Here is a 23,575-nt window from a genome sequence, read left to right as displayed (position 1 = left end):
GATTGGGATGGCGTGTCAAGAACAGGCAAGTCCGGATATCCACTGACGATTGGATAAGCCGCAGTAGATTGCGAGCGTAGGGTACTGGAGATGGAGAGGCCGTCATACGCGGAGCTCGCAACAAACGTGGCCATGAAGGCGGTCCCAATCGGCAGAAAAAAAGCCGGGACATTTTTTTCTTCGGAGCTTCAAGATCTCCTCCCGCCTTTTGCTCTTCCGCCAGCAACCGATATATACAACAAGAATTCGCAAACCCGGCGTTTTCTGTTGCTCAAGGAGCCGCGACAGGGACAATGGCGACTTTCGCACGTCCCGTGGCCTCCCAAATTGCGGGGATCAACTTTGATGTCTACTCCGACGAAGACATCAAAGCGATCTCAGTAAAGCGAATTCACAATACCCCGACTCTTGATTCCTTCAACAACCCTGTTCCTGGTGGTCTATACGATACTGCATTGGGTGCTTGGAATGACCATGTGTACGTACCATGTCTCGTGTTCTCCACAATTGGCTTATGCCGTAAGCTCCCAAGACAAAGGCTGACAACAACAGCTGCACAACATGTCGCATGAACTCCTGGTCTTGCGCTGGCCATCCTGGACACATCGAGCTCCCTGTACATGTGTACAATGTCACGCACCTCGACCAACTCTACCGTTTACTGCGAGCGCAATGCGTCTTCTGTCACCGCTTTCAGATGTCTCGGACTCAATTAAGTTCATACGCTTGCAAGTTGCGCCTCTTACAATATGGCCTGGTACAATCGGTAGCATTCATCGACTCTATGGGAACGAAATCGTCGAAATCTGGAAAGAGCAAGGACGCGGACGGATCCGACGAAGAGGACGAGGACGAGGACGATCTGATAACCCGCAGAAATGCTTACGTCAAGAAGTGCATCCGCGAGGCACAGACGGCTGGGTTGCTGAAGAGTGTCATGGCCGGACAGAAGAATCCGCTGGCTATGGAGAAAAGGCGGGATCTTATAAAGGAGTTTTTCAAGGATGTCGTGGCTGCCAAAAAGTGCGCCAGTTGCAGTGGGTATGTTACGACTTGATCCATTCTGACCTGTTCTATTACCAAGTAGCTGATCTGTTGGCTAGAATATCTCCAGGCTACCGAAAGGATCGAGCCTCCAAGATTTTCCGTAAGCCTTTCACGGAGAAGGGTCGAGCGGCGATGATTCAGGCAGGGCTGCAGATACCGAACCCTTTAATCCTCCTTCAGCAGGCAAAGAAACTCAACATCAAAGAGAAGAAAGCGTCCGCGAATGGCATCTCCGATACTGCCAGTGTTACCTCGGAGGCTCATGGCGCGGAAGAAGAAGTTGCACGCGGAAATGCGGTTGTGGCACAGGCAGAAAGCAAGAGGCAGGGCGAGACCCAGCAATACATGCCATCGTCCGAGGTTCATGCGGCGATCACATTGCTCTTCGAAAAAGAGGCCGAGATTCTCAATCTCGTATACAACTCTCGACCTACGCCCGTCAAGGACTCTAAAGTCACTGCGGACATGTTTTTCATCAAGAATATTCTGGTTCCACCAAACAAATACCGACCTGCTCCACAACAGGCGGGAGGTGCGATTATGGAAGCGCAACAAAATACACCCTTAACCCAGATTCTGAAGAATTGCGACATCATCAATCAAATCAGCAAAGACAGACAGACCCTCGGCGACAGCTCAGCTACCCGTGTTCGGGATTACCGCGATCTTTTACATGCCATTGTCCAGCTCCAGGATACTGTCAACGGCTTGATCGATCGCGATAGAAACGGTCAAACTGGAGCCGCTGCAGCAAAGTCTGCAAATGGTATTAAGCAGATCCTGGAAAAGAAGGAGGGTCTGTTCAGAAAGAACATGATGGGCAAACGTGTCAACTTTGCTGCTCGCAGTGTCATCTCGCCTGATCCCAACATCGAAACCAATGAAATCGGTGTTCCGATGGTGTTCGCGATGAGGTTGACTTATCCGGAGCCTGTCACCAACCATAACTTCTGGGAGTTGAAACAAGCAGTCATTAACGGCCCTGACAAGTACCCTGGTGCCATGGCCATTGAGAACGAGCTAGGACAGGTCACCAACCTCAAGTTCAAAAGCCTTGACGAACGGATAGCCTTGGCCAACCAGCTTCTGGCGCCCTCAAACTGGAGGATCAAAGGTTCGCGCAATAAGAAGGTCTACCGTCACCTCACTACCGGTGACATTGTCTTGATGAACCGACAGCCGACACTGCACAAACCCTCAATCATGGGCCACAAGGCTCGTGTTCTTCCCAACGAGAAGACCATTCGAATGCACTACGCTAACTGTAACACTTACAACGCTGATTTCGATGGTGACGAAATGAACATGCACTTCCCTCAGAACGAACTTGCTCGAACGGAAGCTATGACGCTTGCCGATGCAGACCACCAGTATCTCGTCGCGACCTCGGGTAAGCCTCTCAGAGGTTTGATTCAGGATCACATTTCCATGGCTACCTGGTTTACTTGCCGAGACGCCTTTTTCGACAGGGAAGACTATCACGAGCTGCTGTACAGTTGTTTGAGGCCTGAGAATTCGCACACAGTTTCTGAGAGGATTCAAATGGTTGACCCGGCGGTAATCCGGCCGAAGCCCCTCTGGACTGGTAAGCAGGTGATAACGACAATTCTCAAGAATATTATGCCACCTGGAAGAGCAGGCCTCAACCTTGACAGCAAGTCTTCAACGCCAGGAGATCGATGGGGAAAGAACAACGAAGAGGACAAGGTCATTTTTAGGGATGGTGAGCTGCTTTGCGGCATTCTTGATAAGAAGCAGATTGGACCTACCGCAGGCGGTCTGATCGATTCCATTCACGAAGTCTACGGCCACACGGTAGCTGGAAAGTTGCTCAGTATTCTTGGACGCCTTCTGACCAGGTTCTTGAACATGCGCGCCTTCACATGTGGTATCGATGATCTTCGATTAACTGAGGAGGGAAATCGCATGCGTAAGGAGAAACTCAGCGAGGGACCGAAGATCGGCCGCGAGGTTGCGCTCAAATACGTGACGCTTGATCAAACGAAGGTGCCAGACGAGGATGCCGAATTACGGAGACGTCTTGAAGAGGTTCTGCGTGATGATGATAAGCAGAGCGGCCTCGACAGCGTATCGAACGCACGGTCTGCGCAGCTGTCAACTGAGATTACCAAGGCTTGTCTCCCAAGAGGCCTGGCGAAGCCCTTCCCTTGGAACCAAATGCAGTCTATGACTGTCACTGGAGCCAAGGGTTCCGCTGTCAATGCTAACCTGATTTCCTGCAACCTGGGTCAGCAAGTCTTGGAAGGTCGACGTGTGCCCGTTATGATTAGTGGTAAGACGCTTCCTTGCTTTAGGGCTTTCGACACGAACCCCATGGCTGGTGGTTATGTCTATGGCCGATTCTTGACTGGTATCAAGCCTCAAGAGTACTATTTCCACGCCATGGCTGGTCGTGAGGGTCTGATTGATACTGCCGTCAAGACCTCCAGATCCGGTTACTTGCAGCGCTGCTTGATCAAGGGTATGGAAGGTTTGCGTGCAGAGTACGACTCATCAGTTCGAGAATCTTCGGATGGCTCTATTGTCCAGTTCTTGTACGGAGAGGATGGTCTTGATATCACGAAGCAAGTCCATCTTCAGGACTTTGAGTTCTTGGCGTCCAACCATAAATCTATCATGGAGCAGGTGAACTTGCAGAAGTATCACAACACTCTGGAGAAAGAGGCCGTAACGAACTGGCACAAGGATGCGATCAAGAAAGTGCGCAAGACCGGAAAACTCGATGCCATGGACCCGGTCCTGGCCCGTTACCACCCTGGGGGTAACCTCGGTAGCACGTCCGAGACATTCGCCCAGGCGCTCAAGAAGGTATGGTTCATCCTGTTGGAATGGTTGTTGTTGACTCTAACGATTACTCTGTAGTTTGAGGATGAGAACAAGAACAAACTTCTCAAAGACAAGAAGAAGGGCATCGAGACCAGCTTGACTAAGCGCGCTTTTAACTCTTTGATGAACATGAAGTACATGAATTCGGTCATTGATCCTGGTGAGGCCGTTGGTATCATGGCTGGACAGTCTATTGGTGAACCGTCCACTCAGATGACACTTAACACTTTCCACTTGGCTGGTCACTCTGCAAAGAACGTGACACTAGGTATTCCACGACTTCGTGAAATCGTTATGACTGCCAGCAAGGAGATCATGACTCCGACAATGACCCTTATTCTGAACAAGGAGCTGCCCCGGGAGCACGGCGAGAGGTTCGCAAAGGCTATCAGCAAGCTCAGTATCGCCGAAGTCGTCGACAAAGTGCAGGTCAGAGAGAGGATTTCTGCTGGTAGCACGAAGGCAAAGATCTATGACATCGAAATCACGCTTTTCCCTGCGGAAGAATATACTGCAGAATACGCCATCACCATCAGGGATGTGCAGTCTACTCTTCAGAACAAGTTCATCCCTAGGCTCGTGAAGCTCACTAAGGCTGAGCTGAAGAAGCGATACGACGAGAAGAAGCTGACAAACTCAGCTGCACAGCCTGAGCTTGGCGTCTCGGTTGGCACGGTCCAGGAAGCTCCCAGGGGCCGTGACGATGAAGAGCAAGCTCCTGACGATGATGTCGAAGACGATGAGAATGATGCCAAACGCGCTAGCGGATCAAAGAACAGGTCGAACCAGGTCTCATACGAAGGTCCCGAGGAGGACGAAGAGAGAATGGTGCAACAGATGGACACGCGCGAAGACGAAAGCGAGGATGAGGACGACAATCGTGACGTCGCAATGGACGACTCGGAAGAGTCGGAAGATGACGAGGGCCATACCAAGGACTCGAGGCTGCGCGAGGACGACGTGCGAGGAAAATATGCCGAAGTCACGCAGTTCAAGTTCAACCCGCACAAGGGCTCAACCTGCACAATCCAGCTGCAGTACGACATCTCAACGCCCAAGCTCCTCCTCCTTCCTCTCGTCGAATCAGCCTGCCGCAGCGCCGTCATCCAGTCCATTCCTGGTCTCGGAAACTGCACATTCGTCGAAGAAGACAAGGCAAAGGGCGAACCTGCCTGCGTCGTCACCGACGGTGTCAACCTGCTTGCCATGCGCGACTACCAAGATATCATCCAGCCGCACACCATCTACACCAACTCCATCGAGCACATGCGCATTCATTACGGTGTTGAAGCCGCTCGCGCCTCTATTGTGAGGGAAATGGACGCCGTTTTCAAGGGTCACAGTATCTCCGTCGACAACCGTCACCTGAACCTGATCGGCGACGTGATGACGCACTCTGGTGGCTTCCGTGCTTTCAACCGCAACCAGCTCGTCAAGGACATCTCTTCGCCGCTGGCTAAGATGAGTTTCGAGACGACGGTTGGTTTCCTCAAGGAGGCGGTTCTGGAGCGCGACTGGGATAACCTCAACAACCCCAGTAGTAGGATCGTTGTTGGCCGAACCGGAAACGTCGGTACTGGCGCCTTTGACGTTCTTGCTCCTGTGGCATAGATGTGATGTGGTCTTTATATTTCTATAGATAAGCTGTGTTTCTCTCTTTTCCTAGCCGATGTACATGTTTATGCTTTTCAGGGCCTCTCATCGTTGTTTATACGCAGTTTTGTTCCTGATGTGTCCCATGAACTCTGGAGTTTTGTCTAAGCGGAAATAAAAAGTTTCCTGTCATTTAATATTTTACAAGCATTGCATTTTATACCTGATGAATATTAGATAGAATTCAAATTATGCTTGAAATAAGATAATGTATGTGACCCCAAGTTCAGAAACCAACACCAGACACCCGTGGTATCATGCAAGTCATTTCCAGCCTCTTTTCAAATGCAAGATTGTAGAATATGCGACAGCAAAAAACTTCGAACCAAGAGCTCGACTGCCAGAGCTTATTGCGCATCTAGCATCATGAGATCCTCATCGATCCCTTCGTCATACTCATCCCCCGCTCCACTGCGAGCACCATTTGTCCCATTGCCATGGGCAAACCCTTCCCGCTGCACCCTTTCCTGCTCTTGCAGTTGTTTGGCGCGATGTCTCTCCAAGTCCGCAAGACTCCAAGTGGAAATACCTTCTTGATCCTTCGGCTTAAATGGCTGCGCCATGGTCCGCAGGAAATTCTTCGCCGTCGCAACAGCCATATCGGTACTGAGATTTGTTTCACTCTCCAACAGTGCCTGACTAATCCACTTCGGAAGTTGGGTTCGTTTCTTCTGAAATCGCCTATCAGCGAGAACCATGACTCCGTAGTCGTCCTTGCCTCGAAGGACACGACCCAGACATTGAGCAGCATGTCGCATAGCATCGAAGGAAAGGAAGTCGTTCTCCCTGATGCGGTAGTTTTCTCGTAGGAATTCAAGCCGGGCTTTGAGAATGCGTGACTCGGTATACTGAAATGGAACGCCGATGCATAACACGGCCCGCCCGTAGTGATGGTCGAAATCGATGCCCTCAGAAACTTTGCCACGGGCGACACAGAACAGTAGGGCGCCTCTGCCGTTGCAGCATGCCGTTCGGTAAGTTTCTAGGGCTAGTGATGATTCTTGTGCATCGGGGGTTTCGACGAGGATCAATTTATAGTTCCAGATTGAGTCGAGGATGCCCATGCCCTGCCACATGCTGATAATCGACTCCATGTATAAGTAGGACGGGAAGAATACGACGACCCCGTCGGGGGTGATGCGGGAAAACTCAAGGACAATGTTTCCATAGTTTCGTACGACACCCGGATCATTTCGGATCTGGAATGAAGACGAGATCTGTGCTTGGTCCGATCCGCGGGTAACGATCATGGGAAGGAAAGATCGACGGGCAAGAGTCATACTGTATGATTCCTGCATAACGGTATTGAATCCAAGCATTTTGGGGTACATCTCGAGCGGCGACAGGGTACCCGATGTGATGACCACCGAGCTGAACCGGTCAAATACAGGCTTGATGGCGATAGCGGCGTCCAAACACGTAAAATGTAGAATTGGGTTCGGGACTGTAGCGGCCTCAGACTCGAAAGGTTCCAAGATCAGAAGAAAACCTTTGTCGTAAGTCGAGACCAGGGTCGCGAACGTCGCCACCTCTTGGAGCGGCTGATAATCCTCTATGTTGATAAGCTCCAGTGTCCGAACGAGCGACGTTAAGCGCTCCGCGCAGAACCTCAGTGGCTTTCGTTCAATGAAAGTCAGTTCTTTGACGTGATTTAAGAAGGATAAGGGCGTTTCTGAAATGGTGTGGGTGACTTTCATTCGCGTCTTGAGATATTCGATAAATCTCTTCAGAAAGGCAACAAAGTGCTCCGCGCGACGAATATTGCCCGGGACCGCTTCCTTGAGCAAATCGTCTGGAAGAACAGGATTGGAAATGAACTGATCCTCGTCTCTAGCTTGTTCGGCCTCGCGCAATCCTTCAACAAGCTTCGTATATTCGTTATTAAGTTTCTCTGCATCGGAGCTCTTTACGTCCTGAATCTTTCGCTCCAGGTTGTTCGCGCCCCGAGTGGCTTTCCGCAAGGAATCTTCCGAAATATCTATACTGAGCGACTCTATGCAAACGTTATCGATGTTGTGTGCCTCGTCAAATACCACTATGCAGTCTTTCGAGAATTCCTTGGAAACTCTTTCAGCGATCTTCGGGTCCAGGAGGTAATGGTAGGAGTATATGATAACGTTGCAATATGGCATCTGAAGAGGCGTTAGCGGGTAAGCGTATACCAAGAACTTCCACTTATGCGAGAACTTACCATGCGCCGAGCAGAGAAATATGGGCACTGTTTATGCTGCTCTCCGTAATTCAAGAGGCCATCGAGTGTGAAGACGCCGGGAGGCACGAGATTATGGGGCTCGAGAAGATCCAGATTCTGGATATGTTAGCCACGAGCTTCATACAGTGACTCCACTGCCATACCTCATGATATACACACAGCTCAACATCCTCGCCCTTCTCTTTCTTCTCCTTGACGAACCCAGCAGTTAGACTCCGACATCGAGCGTCAACAACCGTACCGCTTTTTTCCCGTTTGACCGATGGGTGAAGACACAGGTTCTTTCGACTGGTCAGACCTAAAGCTCGAAAGTCCTCAGTGTACCCCAGTTGTTCAGAGCGGAATTTCATCAGCTCTCTCAGCTCCGCTAACGCCTTCTCGATCTCGGACATTGTTCGGGAACAGTAGATGAGCTTCCGGTGCTCTGGATAATGTTGCTGGTAGGCGACGATCAACGATAAAAGCGTAACTGTCTTTCCAGTGCCCGAAGGCATCTCGAGGACGCAGTGACCCCCGGCGTCGAGGGTCTTTTTAAGATCGCACATGTAGGCATATTGTTCGGGGTATATACGAGGGTACGGGAAAAGGACGGGGAGATCACTATAGGGCAAGAAGGACTATTAGATGCTGTAGCTCCTTACGCAAAAGTATGCAGCACTTACTCAATGAAAAATTTCATTGTGATGGGCGAGCTTGAAGCTGGAGGAATCGAAGCCCGTCAGAATGAGGCGCCTCTTTTTTGGGCCTCGGACAGACCAGACCGCGTTGATCGATGACACCAGATCACGTGCGTCCCGATAAGGTCTCCGACAAAGCCGTCATAGCTGTCCAGCCGACCTTGAAACAACAGTATAACAATTTGCTAGCTGGGATGACAGTGAGCCGATAGGAACCATTTAGTTGAATTCTATCTCACATTTATTTCTTTGTTTCTTTCTTTTTTGCTCTTCAAACTGGCCGAGCTTCTCTTCTTTCAGTCACCCCGCTACCCCACATAATTGCTATGAGCAAAAAGTTCAAATCTCAAGCGTCGAGCAGCCGTGCTGCTGCTGGCACCTTTGGAGGCTTTGCGGGGTTCTCGTCGTCTGTGTCGGGCGAGGGGAGAGAGCTATCTTCTCTCACGTACGTGGCTGAGCCACCGGATCTGTCTCAAATATCAGACGCTCAACTGGCGATTGCTTTTAAGAACTTTTCCAAAAAAGACGATGTGACTAGGACGAAAGCTATAGACGATATCAAGTCTTACGTTTCTAGTGTCGCAACGAATGATGGTACCCTTGATGATGGATTCCTAGAAGCTTGGGTGAGTTTATTTTTCGACAAGGTCTGGAATCGAGTCTAACCATTCGCAGATTAGAATTTACCCCAGGGCATCGATCGATCTGTATCGCAGAGTGAGGCAGTCTGCGCATTCTACTCAAGGGTTGATTGCTAGCCTCGTGGGCAAGCGAGTTGCCCGTTTTCTGCCCAAGGTAGTCGGGGCCTGGCTGGCTGGGGTTTACGACAATGATAAACCGGTTCATCAGTCCGCTTTAGAGTCCATAACACGTGTATTTTCTACCGATGAGAAGCGGAACGCTATCTGGAAGGTCTTTCAGAGCTCTATTCTTGACTTTGTCGATGATGTCATTCTTCAACAAACTCCTCTAACCCTGAGCGATGAAAGGACAATCAAGCCCGAAGACGCCGAGGCGAAGTATGCTCGTGTAGTGGGAACTGCGATTTTGTTGTTCAACCGTATCCTAGGTACGTGATCTCAGATACCATTCGCGGAATATACATTGCTGACATTGCACGAGGAAACACTACAAGAGAGGACCGTCAAAGTGACATCTCGAAGGTTGAAACCATACTCGGAAGCAAGTCATTATGGACATTCTGCTACCATGATGATCCTTTTGTTCGCCGCTCAATGTATACGCTGGTTCGTACAGTTGTCTCCGGAGAACCGGAAGAACTGGATTGGAGACTAGTCAGCGCAGCTCTGATGGGCAAATCACTCCACATAACCCAACTCGGCTCCGCCTCTGACTTATCGGAAGCTTTACTGCATGTAACGTCTGCACGGCCTCAGATATGGACTGATGATTACTCTGGGAAAACATCTTCTTCGAAGAGGTTGCTCCAATACATACGGAAGGGATCTCAGGGCAGCCCGGGACTTTTCTGGTCAAACATCTACCAACTGCTGCAACTGGTTCCGATACAGACGCTAGCAAAGCTAGATCCTAATTCTCCCAGTGACGATAATATTGGGCTGTCAAGTGCGACGGCTCTGATGGAGGCAATACACGATGGTCTGAGTTCAAGAGAAGAGCCAGCGCAGAATCGAACGCTAGGCTGGAAGATCTATGTTGAGACCGCCATGTGGCTAGCACAAGGTCTATCAGACCCAGACACCATAAAGCTTCTGCACGAAGAGCTTTCTCCGTTAATAGTGCAGTACGTGAGACCCGAACCGGAGGCTTCTCGGTGGTCACTGCCTACACAGTCCTCTGAAACTATCTGCACCGAATATCTTACTGCTCTATTCTCGTTCGGTTACGAAAACGCATTTAACGAGCTATGGACAAAGTTGTCAGAAGACTTACTGGAAGCTGTCAGGCTCTCGTCACCCGAGCAATCGAAGGACTTCATATCTTCTCAGGATGCAGTATGTGCTCAGGCTGAGCGTCTTTTCTCTCTAGAGGCGTCTTTACTGTCACGCCTCGCCGACCAAGAACTTGAACCTAAAGCCTTGCATACACTTGAGAGTCTAAACCTGAAATTGCTGAACAACTGCTTGGAAGTACTGCGGTCCCGCAATGGCAAGCCTTATGGAGCAACAGCGGTTGTGGAAGAGGTTGTTCGCAGTATCCCGCAGATTGGGCAGCATTCTCAGGAGCTTCTGGACTTTATCCAAAAAGATGCACCAGAGCTGCTTTTCTCTCCTAGCGGTGACCATTTGATTTCGATCATTTTACTCTGCCGCACTTGGCCTGGCTTCTCTTCCAGTTTTGAAGAACTTGTCAAGCGGGTTGCGCAACTTGAAAATGTAATGACCAACGCAAGTGCTGTTCAGAGGCTTCTTTCGAGCCTCGACTTGAATGAAGTCGACAAGGAGATTATTGGGCCACTCATTATTCGAGCGCTGGAACTAGCTTGTAAAGGGAGCCAGTTGCACTGGTCTGTGGTTATTTCCGCTTTGCAGAATCCGACCAGTCAAGGAGAGCTAGAAGACTCAATATTTCTTTCTCTTCTAGACAATCTGTCTGTGGAAAACGAGGTTGCGTACACGCTGCAAGGGCTTGTACAGGTTGTTTCTTCAGTTCCCAGTGCAGCTAAGAGATTCCAGACTGGAACTCAGGGTTCAAAACTGACCGGAAAATTACTGTTCCTTATGGAATCCCCATCAGAGGAGATTGCTAGCCTGGCACACTCGTTGATTGACCAGATGAAAAAGTCTGGCGTCGGGGAAACAAGCACCAAAGCAAGCCTCGAGATCTTGCAGGAGAACCTGACTCATGTCAATGAGGAATCGCTATCGTAAGTGGCCTCTGCAGTATTCTTTTTTTTTCTTTACCCATAGACTAACCTGGCCAGGATCGAATCATTGCTGGATATCGGCGAGGAACTGCTACGTAGCTCGAAACCTGAGAACATCGGTCAGTTGGCCAGAGATGTCCTTCCATCTCGGCAGACATGGGAGGAAGCATTGGGACCCTTCCTTGATTTGCCGCCACGTTTGTCAACCGCCATCACTAGTCCCCTCTCAGGTATTGTGCACTTGGTGAATCGGGAGTTGCCAGAATCGTTCACCCAGCGATACGAAAATATTAAGCGTGATTCAAGCCAATGCTCAGCTGCGTTCAGACTAACCCATTTTACTGTTCGGATGATGTCTTTGTTTGATTTTACGAAGCATCTTAACTTGGAAAGCTTCCAGGTCCTGTTCTCTAACTTGCCTCTGGCGGTGCAGCTTATTGAAGACGACCTCGACATTGAAGGGTACAATAATATAGCAGGAATGCTAACTCACGAGCTGCGCGAGGAATACCGGGACATTGTCAACCAGGCGCGAAAAATTATTAGCAGCTGGTGCTCATCGACTGAGTACGTCCCCTCGACGGAAGAGACCGCTACATCTGCAATTATTCATGTTTGGAAAACCAAGCTCGAAGAACTGGATGATACTTCCCCTGCTGCTTATCGGATTGGGGAAGCCTTCGCAAAACTCATGGAGGGCATGGAACCGTCTGATATGGGTTACTCCTCCGAGGCGATTGGCCAGTTATGCAAAGAACTTCGAACAGTCAATGCTATTCGCGCCGCTGGTTGGGTTGCCGTCCTACGGAGGCCTATACTATCAAACCCCGCTGGTATCCGAATCTGCAATGAATTCGTGGCGGACTCCACCGGCCTGAAAGTTGAAGATGAGTCGGCGAACGGTTAGTGACCTCAACTTGATTTCTGCTGTGTTTTTACTGACAGTAAAAGGCCTCCGGAAGCTAGCCTTACTAAACTTACTCCTTTCCGACGAAGAGGAGGCCAATCCCATGGAGTCTATGCCTACACAACGACTGATATTCTTTGTGAAGCACATGATACAATGCCTCCAATCGGAGCAGATGTCTCTGGGTCTTAAAGCAGAGATATTCAAGGCTCTTACTCTAACACTTCCCAGGGTCAAGGAGATGTACGGCCCGCACTGGGAAGATTGCCTGGAGACTCTCCGTTCAACATGGCGGGCCATTAGCGGAGGGGACGGCGCTTTGGCTGTCCTAAACTCATCCTTCAGACTATTCAGTCGTTTGGAGTCTATAGTAAAGGATGATGAGAGCAACGATGACGTGAAAGATGCCTGGGCTGACCGAAAGACGGCACTTTTCAACGGCTTGACATCGACTCTCTGGAAATTCGGTTAGTCTTTTGCCCATGCTTGTAACGATCTGATACTGATGTGGTTCAGATTCTTCAACCACCTTCCACCTGCCACGAGACCTCACTGTCGACCGTCTGTGCCGCTTGATAAAAACTATGCCCCTTGGAAATCTTGAGGATGTCAGTAAAGTTTATCCTTTATTGACAGCGCATAGCCTCGTTATCCAGCACACCGCGTATACTCTCCTTCACCGATATATCCCAAGTGTACAGGAGCAGGTGTCCCTTGATGTGGCCTTGTCCAAAACTGAGGTCAAACTCCCCTATGAGTTGATATCTCTGCTACTCGGAGCGCCAACTATGGACTCAATATCCTTGTCGTATGGTGATGACAAGACCTGGGCCGACATACGGTCGTATCTTCTTAGTTGGAGACTGGTTTTTGATCACTTTGTGAACGCTGTATGTCTCCTTTCCCCCCATCCCTGAAGTGCTCATGCTGACTGATCTTCTACAGTCTTTCACCCTTCAAGAGCAATATGCTTCTAACATCAAAGAGCACGATGTATTGTCCTCGCTACTAGAGTTCATGTTCGATTTCCTTCAGAAGGGGCACGGAAAGCTTATAGATGTGTCAAAGCTCGACATTCGCTCCTTCGATCTAGATCACTCTGAGAGCTATGAGAAGGAGATACAGTGGCTGCTTGTTCACCTGTACTTTCTGTGCTTGAGGCATCTTGCCAACTTGACCAAAGCCTGGTGGCTCGACTCGAAGAAGCGCATTAAGGGTCCTGTGGAAACCTGGACGGAGAAATCCGTAAGTACTATAACATTTCCTCCAGGAAAAGATATACTGACCTTGTCACAGATCTCGCCGTTGGTCATTGGCGATGCTCTAGAGAGAGTAACTCAATGGATATCCACGCAGGACCAGGACGAAGAGCGCGCACTCAACGTAAAGGTCTCCTCAAAGACGGCAGAGATTATAGCAAGCATTACCGTCGACGAGGAATCACCGCCTGTCTCAATCGCAATTAACCTACCCGCTGCCTACCCGCTACACCCTGCGCTGGTTTTCGGCCGGAGTCGAGTGTTGGTAGACGAGAGGAAGTGGAAGAGCTGGCTCCTCACCATCCAAGGAGTGATCATGTTCGCCAACGGCAACCTTGAAGACGGACTGCTGGCATTCCGCCGAAACGTCCAAGGCGCACTGAAGGGCCAGAGCGAGTGTGCTATTTGCTACTCAGTCATCTCGACGGACATGCAGACACCGAACAAACGCTGCGCAACGTGCAAAAACGCCTTCCATTCGGTGTGTCTTTACCGCTGGTTCAAGAGCAGTAACCAGAGCACTTGCCCGCTGTGTCGGAACCAGTTTACGTTTGCTTGATGGGTGTCCACCGTCCACCCATTACTGTATATAGATCGATGGTCGGGATTTTGGTGACGTCGGGGTAGACTTGAATACATTGTATCGATGATGGATTCAAAATAACAACCAAACCTAACCGCCTATATAAGGACCGCTTTTTATATACATGCGATAAGTTAGGTAGTAAAATCCTATTGCATGCAATAAAACGTCGGGCGGGTGACGTCTCATTTGACCCCGCCCACCTGCAGCGTGCCAGCGACCGAGTCCCGACCGGCTGCCGCTCTACGGGTAATGGTACAGCTCTACAGCTCCCCACCACGTCCCGACCAAGCTTAATCATGACCCCGCCATGTCAGCACCCCAGATCCCAAACCTCAACACCCTTCGTCGAGGCGGCGGTCGCGGAAGATTCCGAGGTCGCGGTGGCCACGATGGCTCTGCCTCTAGCTCAGGACACAAAGACCGAGTCGTGCAGGGCACAGACAATGACGCCAGCGTCTCCCGGCTGAGCGCAGTGGGACTGGGCTACCTGGTAGATCCGTTTGCGAGGGCATTAACGCCTATGGGACAGGAGACGAGACGACTACCTATTATCAATCGAGGTGAGTGCTTACCTTCAGGTTGAAGAATCTCATGGGGTTGGACAATAGACTGATTGAGGACTTGTGAATAGGAACGTACGTGCGAACGACGGCGATTGATCAACTTGTCGCGCGATTTCTAGGATTAACAGAGGACTCGGACCCTTCGTGGAAAACAAAGAAAAAGCAGATAATTTCGCTGGGCGCTGGGTCTGATACGAGGGCTTTCCGGCTGTTGTCCTTGCGCCCGGCGCTGGACATCGTCTACCACGAGTTAGATTTTGCGGTCAACAATACAGCGAAGATCAAGGTCATTCGGGGCACGCCAATGCTGCAGCGTGTACTAGGGCGACCAGAGGATGTTAAAATAACGGACGCAGGCGATGAATTGCACTCTCCCGCCTACCATATCCATGCGGTTGATCTACGGACGCTCGCGCAGAAAGTAGAAAGCAATGCGTTGGACGCGCGGGATCCGGGACATCGTCTGCATGAGCTCGTCGACTCAAATCTCCCTACGTTGCTACTATCCGAGTGCTGCCTGATATATCTTTCTCCAAGCGACGCTGCCGGTGTGGTGCGGTACTTCACACATAACCTATTCCCCGCTTCAGAAACGAGCGAGACACTGGGGCTAATTCTATACGAGCCAATCCGGCCCGATGACGCATTTGGGCGAACAATGGTCGCAAACCTTGCGACTCGCGGAATTCAGCTCCAAACGCTCCATCAGTATGCGTCGTTGGGGGCGCAGCGGCAGCGGTTCCGCGAGCATGGCTTTGACGGGGGCCAGGCGGCAGCGGATGTGGATTTCCTGTGGGAGCGGTGGGTGGCGGAGGAGGAGAAGGAGCGGGTGTCGGGCTTAGAGATGTTGGACGAGATGGAGGAGTGGAAGTTGCTGGCACAGCATTATTGTATAGCTTGGGGATGGCGCGAAGGCAGCACTCGGTTCAACAGCTGGAGAGAGCTGGAGCAGCAGCCCGCGGAGGAGTGATTTAATATTGCGCCCGGCAGGGTACCACGCTCGGAGAGGTTCACCGAACCTCCGAGCAAGGCTCAGAAAAGCTATTTGCCAGTACTTTCCGCCTTTCTTTATTACTGCCACAACTACCACGCAGATTTCTAAGCCTTTCCGTACTAAAGCCCTTTATAGTATCTTTTATAGGTATATCTTGCCCGTCGCAAAGGGGGGACCCCTAGCTCGCCCCCTCGCTCCTCAATCCCCTTCGGGGACATCGGGGGGACCCCCCCCCCCTTTGCTCGAGGGCGCCTTTTCTTATTCTCTGCTTGGGTATAGGGGCTTATTTGGTTGGAGGGCTTACCTAGGCCGGGGTGGTGGAATTTAAATAAGTGTAAAGTGGAAGTAACGCGGGTAGCGTTTCTGAGCCTCGCTCGGAACCCGCTGAACCTCTCCGAACAGGGACCCCCGCTCGGCAGAGGCGTTTAGCGAAGGCCCTGAACTTCTGAAGGGACCACGGAGCACAGCCGGATCTGCTCCGCCGCACTCGGGCTAGCAGTGACTATTGACACAGGTCCGCTAGCGTTCCAACATCGTCATCTCCAACTTGGGGCAGCAATAGGACAATCCTTCTTAAAAGCAGAGTAAGGCTGGCCATGTGGCCCCTTTTCAGAGTTTGACTGTCGCATTGTGGTAGGGGAAGTGACGATCTGCTCGGTCTAGACTTTGTGACAGGACGGTTGCTTGTTCAGTGTACATGTGCAGTCAAAATCGCAATCATGGCGACAACGGTGCTCGCAATGTATGGCCAAGGCCGGAATATAGATGAAATGGTTGCTCAAAGGTCGTATTTGGGTCAGATTATTGGCCCGCAATGGTGTTGTTAGAGTGAGAGCGCGCTTGGAGCAATCCTGCCGTGTGATCTTGTGTGGCGCTGATTGGTGTCGGTGATGGAGTCAATTTAACGACATCCACGAACCGTCGGGGACTGCAGAGAGTCTGATTGGCCTGCCCCTGAGCCGGTGTAAATAGCCTCGAGGGACTAAGCCCGAAGACGCAATGTGCAGGGCCCTTGTGGACCCTTTTCTGTCAGCAGTCTGTGATTCCAAGTGAACCGGTTCTGCACCAGACAGGGTCGCAACAGGACCAGGGCCTCGGGGCTCTTGTCCTCTTTGAACCTCGTATCCCCGGCTGTTCCTCTCTCTCTTCCTTTCCCTTCCCACCCCCGAGTCGCTCGTTATCACTTATCAGGGTCCTGACCATAGTCTTTCGTTATCCCCCTATTCGGCTTCCCACGAGGCCTGTTCTCTTCTCTTCTTTTCTTTTTCGGTGGATTCGCTTCCATCAGTTCCGGTCGCGCATTTCCCTCCTTTCACGAACAGCAAGCACTGCAGGCCCAATTCGCTTCAATATGAGACTCGTCTACGCTTCCGCTTTTCTCGCCGTCGCCGCCGCTGTCGAAGCCGCCCAGCACAACCATGGCCATTCGCATCACCACCACGGGAAGAAGGATGTCCATGCGAAGAGGGGCTCCTCGTGCGCGTTCCCTACCGACGCTGGCCTGGTCGCCGTCACACCTGGTGAAAAGAACGCCGGATGGGCCATGAGCCCTGACCAGTCGTGTGAGCCGGGTAATTACTGCCCGTATGCTTGTCCCTCCGGCCAGGTGTCGATGCAATGGGACCCGGATGCGACGTCGTACTCCTACCCGATGTCGATGGTGAGTTGTCTTGTCGAATCGAACGCTTGGCGGGCGCATAATGACTGTATATAGAATGGTGGTCTGTACTGCAATGAGGACGGCGAGATTGAAAAGCCTTTTCCCGACGAGCCGTACTGCAAGGATGGCACTGGTTCCGTGGAGGCCGTCAACAAGTGCGGCGATGTCGTTTCGATCTGTCAGACCGTCCTGCCGGGTAACGAGGCCATGCTGATTCCCACCTTGGTTGAGAGTGTATCCACTCTTGCTGTGCCGGATCTCAGCTACTGGTGTGAGACCGCTGCGCAGTAAGTATTCTGTCTTAATTCTCACTGCTCGGTACTAAACGGCTCCCCAGCTTCTACATCAACCCTCCTGGAAAGAGCCCTGAGACCGCCTGTGTCTGGGGTACCTCGTCGAACCCTTGGGGTAACTGGGCTGCGTACGTTGCAGGCGCCAACACTGACGGCGACGGAAACACCTTTGTAAAGATCGGATGGAACCCTATTTACCTGGAACTCACGACTCCCTTCCGAAGCACGCGGCCTGAATTTGGTGTTGAGATAGAGTGCGAGGGCGGCGGTTGCAATGGTCTCCCCTGCAAGATCGACCCGGCCGAGAACGACGTCAATGAAGTGACCGGCTCTTCATCTGATGGTGCCGGCGGCGCCAGCTTCTGCGTGGTTACCGTTCCCAAGGGCGAGAAGGCCAAGCTTGTTGTCTTTGACAGCTCGAGCGGCGGCGGCAGCAGTGATGACGAGGACGATGATGAGGAAGAAGAAGAGGAAACCACCACCTCTTCTACTTCTACCTCCACATCTACTAGCACCAGCACCAGCACTAGCACCTCAACCTCAACTTCAACGTCGACCTCGACGTCCACGTCCACCTCGTCCACCACCAAGTCGACCACGACCACGACCACTACGACTACCGAAAGCACGACTAAATCCAAGACCTACTCCTCCACCGAGTCCATCACCCCATCCAGCTCCAGCCACGGTACCCCTTCAGGCTCTAGCAGTGCCGGCTGGCCCGACTACACCTACAAGCCGCATGTGCTTGTTGAGACCGGCGACGGCGACGCGTTCGCCTCATCAACCAGCGAAGCGGAAGAAGAATCCCCCAGCCCGACGTCGGGCGCGCAACAGACCAGCCAGAATGCGATGATGGCTCTGTTTGCCGTTGTTGCGATGGCGGCATTTACGTTCTAGCTGGTTACTCAGCATGGGCACATATATACTTCGAAACGCATATACTGCCTACAACAGCTCCATACCTCGGAACAGATCTTCGTTCCCGTTTTCCCTTTTGGATACCTTTTCCACACCCTTTTCACTTCACTTCTTGGATACCTCTTATACCTTTACCTGATATTGATTTTACTTCTTGGGATACCTCTTATGATTAACGTTCTTGTACATTGATTGGATGATGATTTACTACCTTACCTAACTTCACCCAGGTATTTACGGCGGGCGCTTCATCAGCTCAGTCTGGCTGGTCATACTCATACTTAGCTCTGTGCATACCCGAGCATACTTTACTTCACATTGTTCATAAAGCGGAAATGTACAAATATCGCCAACTAAATTAATCTTAAATTCTAGTCATAAAGATTGCACATAGTAAATACAGCTTATTGGCTGCGGTTGGCTACTCGTGGTTGTAGAGCCCTAGTCCATACATCGAGAAATGCGTGCCTGACTCCCAAGGCATCAGCGATCGTTGAGCCGCGGTATCTTATCTATCTGCCTACTGACCCAACGCTCCCCATCTCATCTTGTCTCCCTCTCTATTCCACCAACACCTTGCAAACCACATAATTACACAAAATGCCGCCAGCACCCCAAACAGTAAGTCCCATCTCGCTTTATTTATACACCTAAATCTTTCCCCTTCCCCCGCATCCCACCCGGCAAACTTCCAACACCAAATAACCCCGCACCACCCCTCCAACCCCCAAACCAAACTCACAACCTCATACTAACCCAAACCTACCTCACAGGCAAAACTAACCTCAACCCTCCACCTCCTAATCCCGCGCCTCCGCCTCCTCCAAAAGAAATCCACCGCGTCCTCCGTCGTGCAACGCCGCGAACTCGCCCAGCTCCTCGAGAACCACCGCGATGCCTCCGCGCGCATCCGCGTCGAGAACGTCATCGCGACGGATATCGCCGTCGAGGTCATGGAGATGGTCGAGCTCTACTGCGAGCTTTTGCTTGCGCGCGCGGGCGTCCTCGATCAGTTGGCGTTTGGGGAGGCCGGGCAGAGGGCCAGAAGTAGGGTGAGGGAGGAGCTTGGAAGGTCGGGAACGGGGCATGGAAGGGGCTCTCCGGGGATAGAGGAGGGGAAGAAGAAGGCTGGTGGTGGGAGTGGGGGAGGGGGGTTCTTTGGGTTCTTTGGTGGGGGTGCGAAGGCGACGCAGACATCACAATCACAGCCTGCGGCTCCAGCGCAAGATAAAGATACGTCGTCGGAGACACTGGGAACGGGGACGGGGGACGGGGCGGAAGAGTCCGCGTCAGAAACGTACTACCTTGACGCTGCGCTGGACGAAGCATCCGTCGCGATCTTCTACGCGTGGTCGCGCTTCCCCGCGGAAGTGCGCGAGCTCACAATGCTCCGCTCCCTCCTCACCGACCGCTACGGGAAAGACTTCATGACCCTTGCGTCGGAAAATAAACTCGCCGGCGTGAATGTTCCCGAGCGGCTAGTTAAGGGGCTCCGAGTCCGCCCACCAAGCGCGGAGTTGGTCGAGAGTTATCTGAGGGAGATTGCAAGGGCATACAAGGTGTCTTGGGGCGAAGAAGACGATATAAACGTGGATTTTCAAGTCGAAGACGACGGCGATGATATCGGCGGAGAGGCCGGCGGAGATCTACCCGATTTCGAGGATGAGCATGAAAGAGTCGGGCAGATTGTTCGACGGGCATCAGAGACAGCGGAGTTGACGCGGGCTACGCCGCCACGGGGATTCAATGCGCATTCGAGTCCTGTGAGCGTTGCGCCGCCGGGGCCGAGATCTGATAATCCGAATCCGAGGGTGAAGGTTCCGGATGATAAGGGGTTGGATAAGGATGTCTCGAGCCCGAGCCCGAGTCCTAGTAAGCCGCGTGCGAAAGCTGGGGGCGGGGATAAGAGTGGTATTCCGGATGTGGATGAGTTGTCGAGGCGGTTCGCGGCGTTGAAGAGGTAGAATCCATACTATCCTCCATACCCATTTCCATCGCGGAGTATGCATTTGCCGTTGCCGCATCTCTTTTATGTATGGCGGATGGCCAGCTACTTTACGCTTTGTTATGTTGTGACGAGCCATGGCAATCTGTGCATATATTATGTATCCAGTCCTGATCTAAACCGCATGCTTCCTCCACTATTTCTTTTTTTCTCGTGCATCCATAACATACCCAAACCAACCGAGCCAGAGGTATAAAACAGAAGAAACCGATGCAAAGAACGCAACAAGACACCGACAATGCACCCGTCGTGTCCCGCCATATAAACTAAAGTACAAGAAAACTAACCCAAAAAGTAACCAGAATAGAATGTGAGAGAGACGGGAAGTATATACTCGAAAGGCAAAAAACACAGCAAATCACAGCTCCTCTTCTTCACCAGGAAGAAAGACCTCATGCCCGGAGCCCTCGTAAACGAAAATCGCGGCCACGCAGCCACACACCGAAACGAGGGCTATCAGCCACCACCCGAATCCGACAGTGCCGATCTCCAGACCATAGCCGTACCAAGACCCGGAGAAGATGGGCCCTATCGTACGGAAAGCAGAGGAGACGGACTGTCCAATACCGTGGATCGTTCCGAGAACAGATGGGTGCGGCGAGCAATTGTTGAGAAGGATGATGGAAGTCGGGAGCGTGAACGTGCGCGCTGTGACTTGTAGGAAGAGAACGACAATGATAGAAAACCAGACCCAGCCGCCGTTGGCTTGGCCTGGGGGTGGCGTGCTTGAAGGGGCGAGCGCGATGTACGGGGCGAAGGCGTAGGCGACGGGGAAGAGGGTGAGGAAGTACTGGTAGCTCTTTGCTGTTCCGAGGCGGCCGTTGATGGAGGGGTAGATGGTGAATTGGAGGATCATGCCGATGACGCCGAGGATTGCGGTTGCGAAGCCGACGCTTTGGGGGAGCATGCCTAGTCCGCCTGTGAAGATGAATGGGAGGCGCTGCGCGGGACTGGCGGGGTCGTTGGCGTCGTAGCGGGGAGTAGATAGGAAGAGGAGCCAGAGGTTGTTGAATGCACTAGTTATGTTAGATGAGCTGCGTTGCCTGGCTAGGTGTAATGGCGAACTTACCCCATCTGGAAGTCGAAGAATGCCTGAGCCAGTAAGGTGCACAGAACGTTCTTGGTCCAAATCCGTCGGAATGGCAAGATACGAGCATGACGAGGGACCTTTGTTGCCTTTTCTTCAAGCTCGTACGTCTCGGCTCTTCCCAGCAGCGGCCCAGACTCATCGTAATCGGCAAAAGGCAGTCTCTGATATAGGGGCGAAGATGAGCCAACGACTGCTCTGACTGCGCGAGCCATGAGCCGTAGAGCATATGTACCAGGGCCAGGCTTTCCCTTGCACGCTTCCAGAGTCTGCAAATATTAGCATGCCGCGCTTACATCGGGGTAAAAGCGAGTTTACCTCTTCAAGACCAAGGCCAACGCAGAGGGCACAGAACGAGAGAAAGAATGCATTAGCCATCATGGGCAGCGCATACGGATAACGAATGAGCCATTGCACGCCGTCTTTACCGCCAAATGAGGAGTCAGAGCCGAAAAGCGAAGGATACGCCCTGACAGGATCAGAGAGCATGCCACCCATAACTGCAGTTGTCAGCCAGTCACTCGGCAAAGCATCAAACGGCATACTTACCAGGCCCAAAAAGAGAGGCAATGTTGAAGCCAATAGGGAGAATTAAGAATGCTCGGGAATGGTACTTCTTCTCCTTGACATTCTCCGCAATCATAGTTCGAATAATCCCCACGGTGCCGTTGATGGCACCGCCAAAGGACCGCCAGAACACGGCCTGCGCGAACGAGGTTGCAAACGCAACGCCTAGACAAGAGACCGCAGTCCCTACCAGCCCAACGAGGAGGACGAACCTGCGCCCACCCCACTCGGCATCAGCAACGCGGCCCCAGGGAATAGCCGTCGCAAACTGGGCGGCCGTAAAGGCACCCTGAAGAATACCGGCCTGCGTCGAAACATCGGAATCGGAAAGGTTCGGATCAAAGTACTTGAGCTGGTAAAACATGTACGCTTGCAGCGAAGCAATCTGAAGAAAGTCAAACACCCGGCACAGACCAAGCAGCGCCAGCTGCTTCTTCTGCGGCAGAGACATCCAAGTCACGGGTGCCGGCCGTGGGGGAGACATCTCCACCGAGTTCATGGGCGGCAGTTGCTGGCTCTGAGATCGTGACCGCATATGCCCTCTGGCGCTGTCGTTCCAGTCAAGCGAGGTGTTCCTGAGCGCCATTGCGTCGGCGGTGCCGTCGTCGCGTTCAGAAAAGCCCTCTGGTGGGAGGGACGGAGAGAAGATGGACCCGCGACGGCGCTGCTGAGAGTCGGAAGAGGGATCGCTGCTCGGCTCAAGACCAGTCGCCCAGGAGATGTTGCGGGCGTGGCGGGCATTCCGGGACTTTGGATTTTGGATAGATGGAGAGGGCAGGCTGTTGTTATTAGGCGAAACAGAGGAACCCAGCGATTGGCGATTGGATCCAGTCATCAGGGCGACTAAGTGAGAGGTTGCTGGTAATCGGGCCGTTTGAAGGCGCTAGTGGGTTGGACGACGTCAGAAAGCAGAAGAGAGTGGACGGCGGAGTTGTATCCGGCAAAATGGTATTAGTATTAATAGCAGTAGTACGAATCGAAGAGGCTGAAGCGCAGAAGAAGATAACGAGAGGCTTGGAGGTGGGAGAGGGAGAGAAGAAGCTCGTCTGACTACTGCGATGAACTGAAAGTCAATCGATAAGATCAACAATGCGCCTACTGAATCAGTTCCAGTCCCCAAAGACCATTCGTTACTCCTTCTGTTCTGTTTACAAGTTATGGCTTGCTCCTTAATCAAAAGGAAACTTGTGATGCTCTTTCTGTCTGCCAATTTTGTCCTCCCACGCGCCTCCCAAGTTACCAACCTACCACGCGTCATGGCCTGCTTTAGGGACAAACTGCATTAAAATTAAAGAGCGATATCCCGAGCTTGCGACGCTCCCCACTATACCGTAATGCTGTATTTGCAATACACACTATCTCGAGCTGTCATCGGCTTTAACTGCCTTGCCCGCTGCGTTTCAGTTTTCTGCAGCAAGTTTGATCTGCATTATTCTGCAAGCGCCAGCT

General features: G+C 51.9%; 7 protein-coding genes across 7 annotated transcripts; 5 read left to right on the top strand and 2 right to left on the bottom strand.

Annotated features, from left to right (window-relative positions):
• Positions 1 to 293: 293 nt before the first annotated feature.
• Positions 294 to 5,505, top strand: DSM5745_01730 (DNA-directed RNA polymerase I core subunit RPA190; the record flags this gene model as incomplete). The annotated part of the gene is made up of 4 exons (XM_026743746.1): positions 294 to 478; positions 553 to 1,041; positions 1,104 to 3,876; positions 3,931 to 5,505. The coding sequence occupies 4 exons, from the start codon at positions 294 to 296 to the stop codon at positions 5,503 to 5,505; spliced, it is 5,022 nt and encodes a 1,673-aa protein (XP_026606909.1).
• A 389-nt stretch (positions 5,506 to 5,894) lies between these two features.
• DSM5745_01729 (TFIIH/NER complex ATP-dependent 5'-3' DNA helicase subunit RAD3) lies at positions 5,895 to 8,438 on the bottom strand (the record flags this gene model as incomplete). The annotated part of the gene is made up of 4 exons (XM_026743745.1): positions 5,895 to 7,679; positions 7,739 to 7,855; positions 7,903 to 8,359; positions 8,422 to 8,438. The coding sequence occupies 4 exons, from the start codon at positions 8,436 to 8,438 to the stop codon at positions 5,895 to 5,897; spliced, it is 2,376 nt and encodes a 791-aa protein (XP_026606908.1).
• Positions 8,439 to 8,762: 324 nt separating this feature from the next.
• On the top strand, positions 8,763 to 14,009 carry DSM5745_01728 (ubiquitin-protein ligase RKR1; the record flags this gene model as incomplete). The annotated part of the gene is made up of 8 exons (XM_026743744.1): positions 8,763 to 9,062; positions 9,112 to 9,505; positions 9,559 to 11,284; positions 11,342 to 12,186; positions 12,236 to 12,658; positions 12,708 to 13,081; positions 13,137 to 13,436; positions 13,488 to 14,009. The coding sequence occupies 8 exons, from the start codon at positions 8,763 to 8,765 to the stop codon at positions 14,007 to 14,009; spliced, it is 4,884 nt and encodes a 1,627-aa protein (XP_026606907.1).
• Positions 14,010 to 14,343: 334 nt separating this feature from the next.
• On the top strand, positions 14,344 to 15,569 carry ppm1 (protein C-terminal leucine carboxyl O-methyltransferase ppm1; the record flags this gene model as incomplete). Its single annotated transcript, XM_026743743.1, has 2 exons — positions 14,344 to 14,596; positions 14,668 to 15,569. 2 exons carry the CDS (start codon positions 14,344 to 14,346, stop codon positions 15,567 to 15,569), a joined length of 1,155 nt encoding a protein of 384 aa, XP_026606906.1.
• A 1,375-nt stretch (positions 15,570 to 16,944) lies between these two features.
• Positions 16,945 to 18,446, top strand: DSM5745_01726 (SUN domain-containing protein; the record flags this gene model as incomplete). Its single annotated transcript, XM_026743742.1, has 3 exons — positions 16,945 to 17,253; positions 17,308 to 17,540; positions 17,591 to 18,446. 3 exons carry the CDS (start codon positions 16,945 to 16,947, stop codon positions 18,444 to 18,446), a joined length of 1,398 nt encoding a protein of 465 aa, XP_026606905.1.
• A 621-nt stretch (positions 18,447 to 19,067) lies between these two features.
• Positions 19,068 to 20,431, top strand: DSM5745_01725 (DUF292 domain protein; the record flags this gene model as incomplete). Its single annotated transcript, XM_026743741.1, has 2 exons — positions 19,068 to 19,088; positions 19,241 to 20,431. 2 exons carry the CDS (start codon positions 19,068 to 19,070, stop codon positions 20,429 to 20,431), a joined length of 1,212 nt encoding a protein of 403 aa, XP_026606904.1.
• Positions 20,432 to 20,830: 399 nt separating this feature from the next.
• On the bottom strand, positions 20,831 to 22,961 carry DSM5745_01724 (putative MFS transporter; the record flags this gene model as incomplete). The annotated part of the gene is made up of 4 exons (XM_026743740.1): positions 20,831 to 21,488; positions 21,542 to 21,828; positions 21,878 to 22,059; positions 22,109 to 22,961. 4 exons carry the CDS (start codon positions 22,959 to 22,961, stop codon positions 20,831 to 20,833), a joined length of 1,980 nt encoding a protein of 659 aa, XP_026606903.1.
• Positions 22,962 to 23,575: the final 614 nt, after the last annotated feature.

Source organism: Aspergillus mulundensis (assembly GCF_003369625.1).
Source record: "Aspergillus mulundensis strain DSM 5745 chromosome Unknown scaffold_1, whole genome shotgun sequence".
Classification (NCBI taxonomy): Eukaryota; Fungi; Ascomycota; class Eurotiomycetes; order Eurotiales; family Aspergillaceae; genus Aspergillus; species Aspergillus mulundensis.
This window is presented reverse-complemented; position numbering and strand designations above follow the sequence as displayed.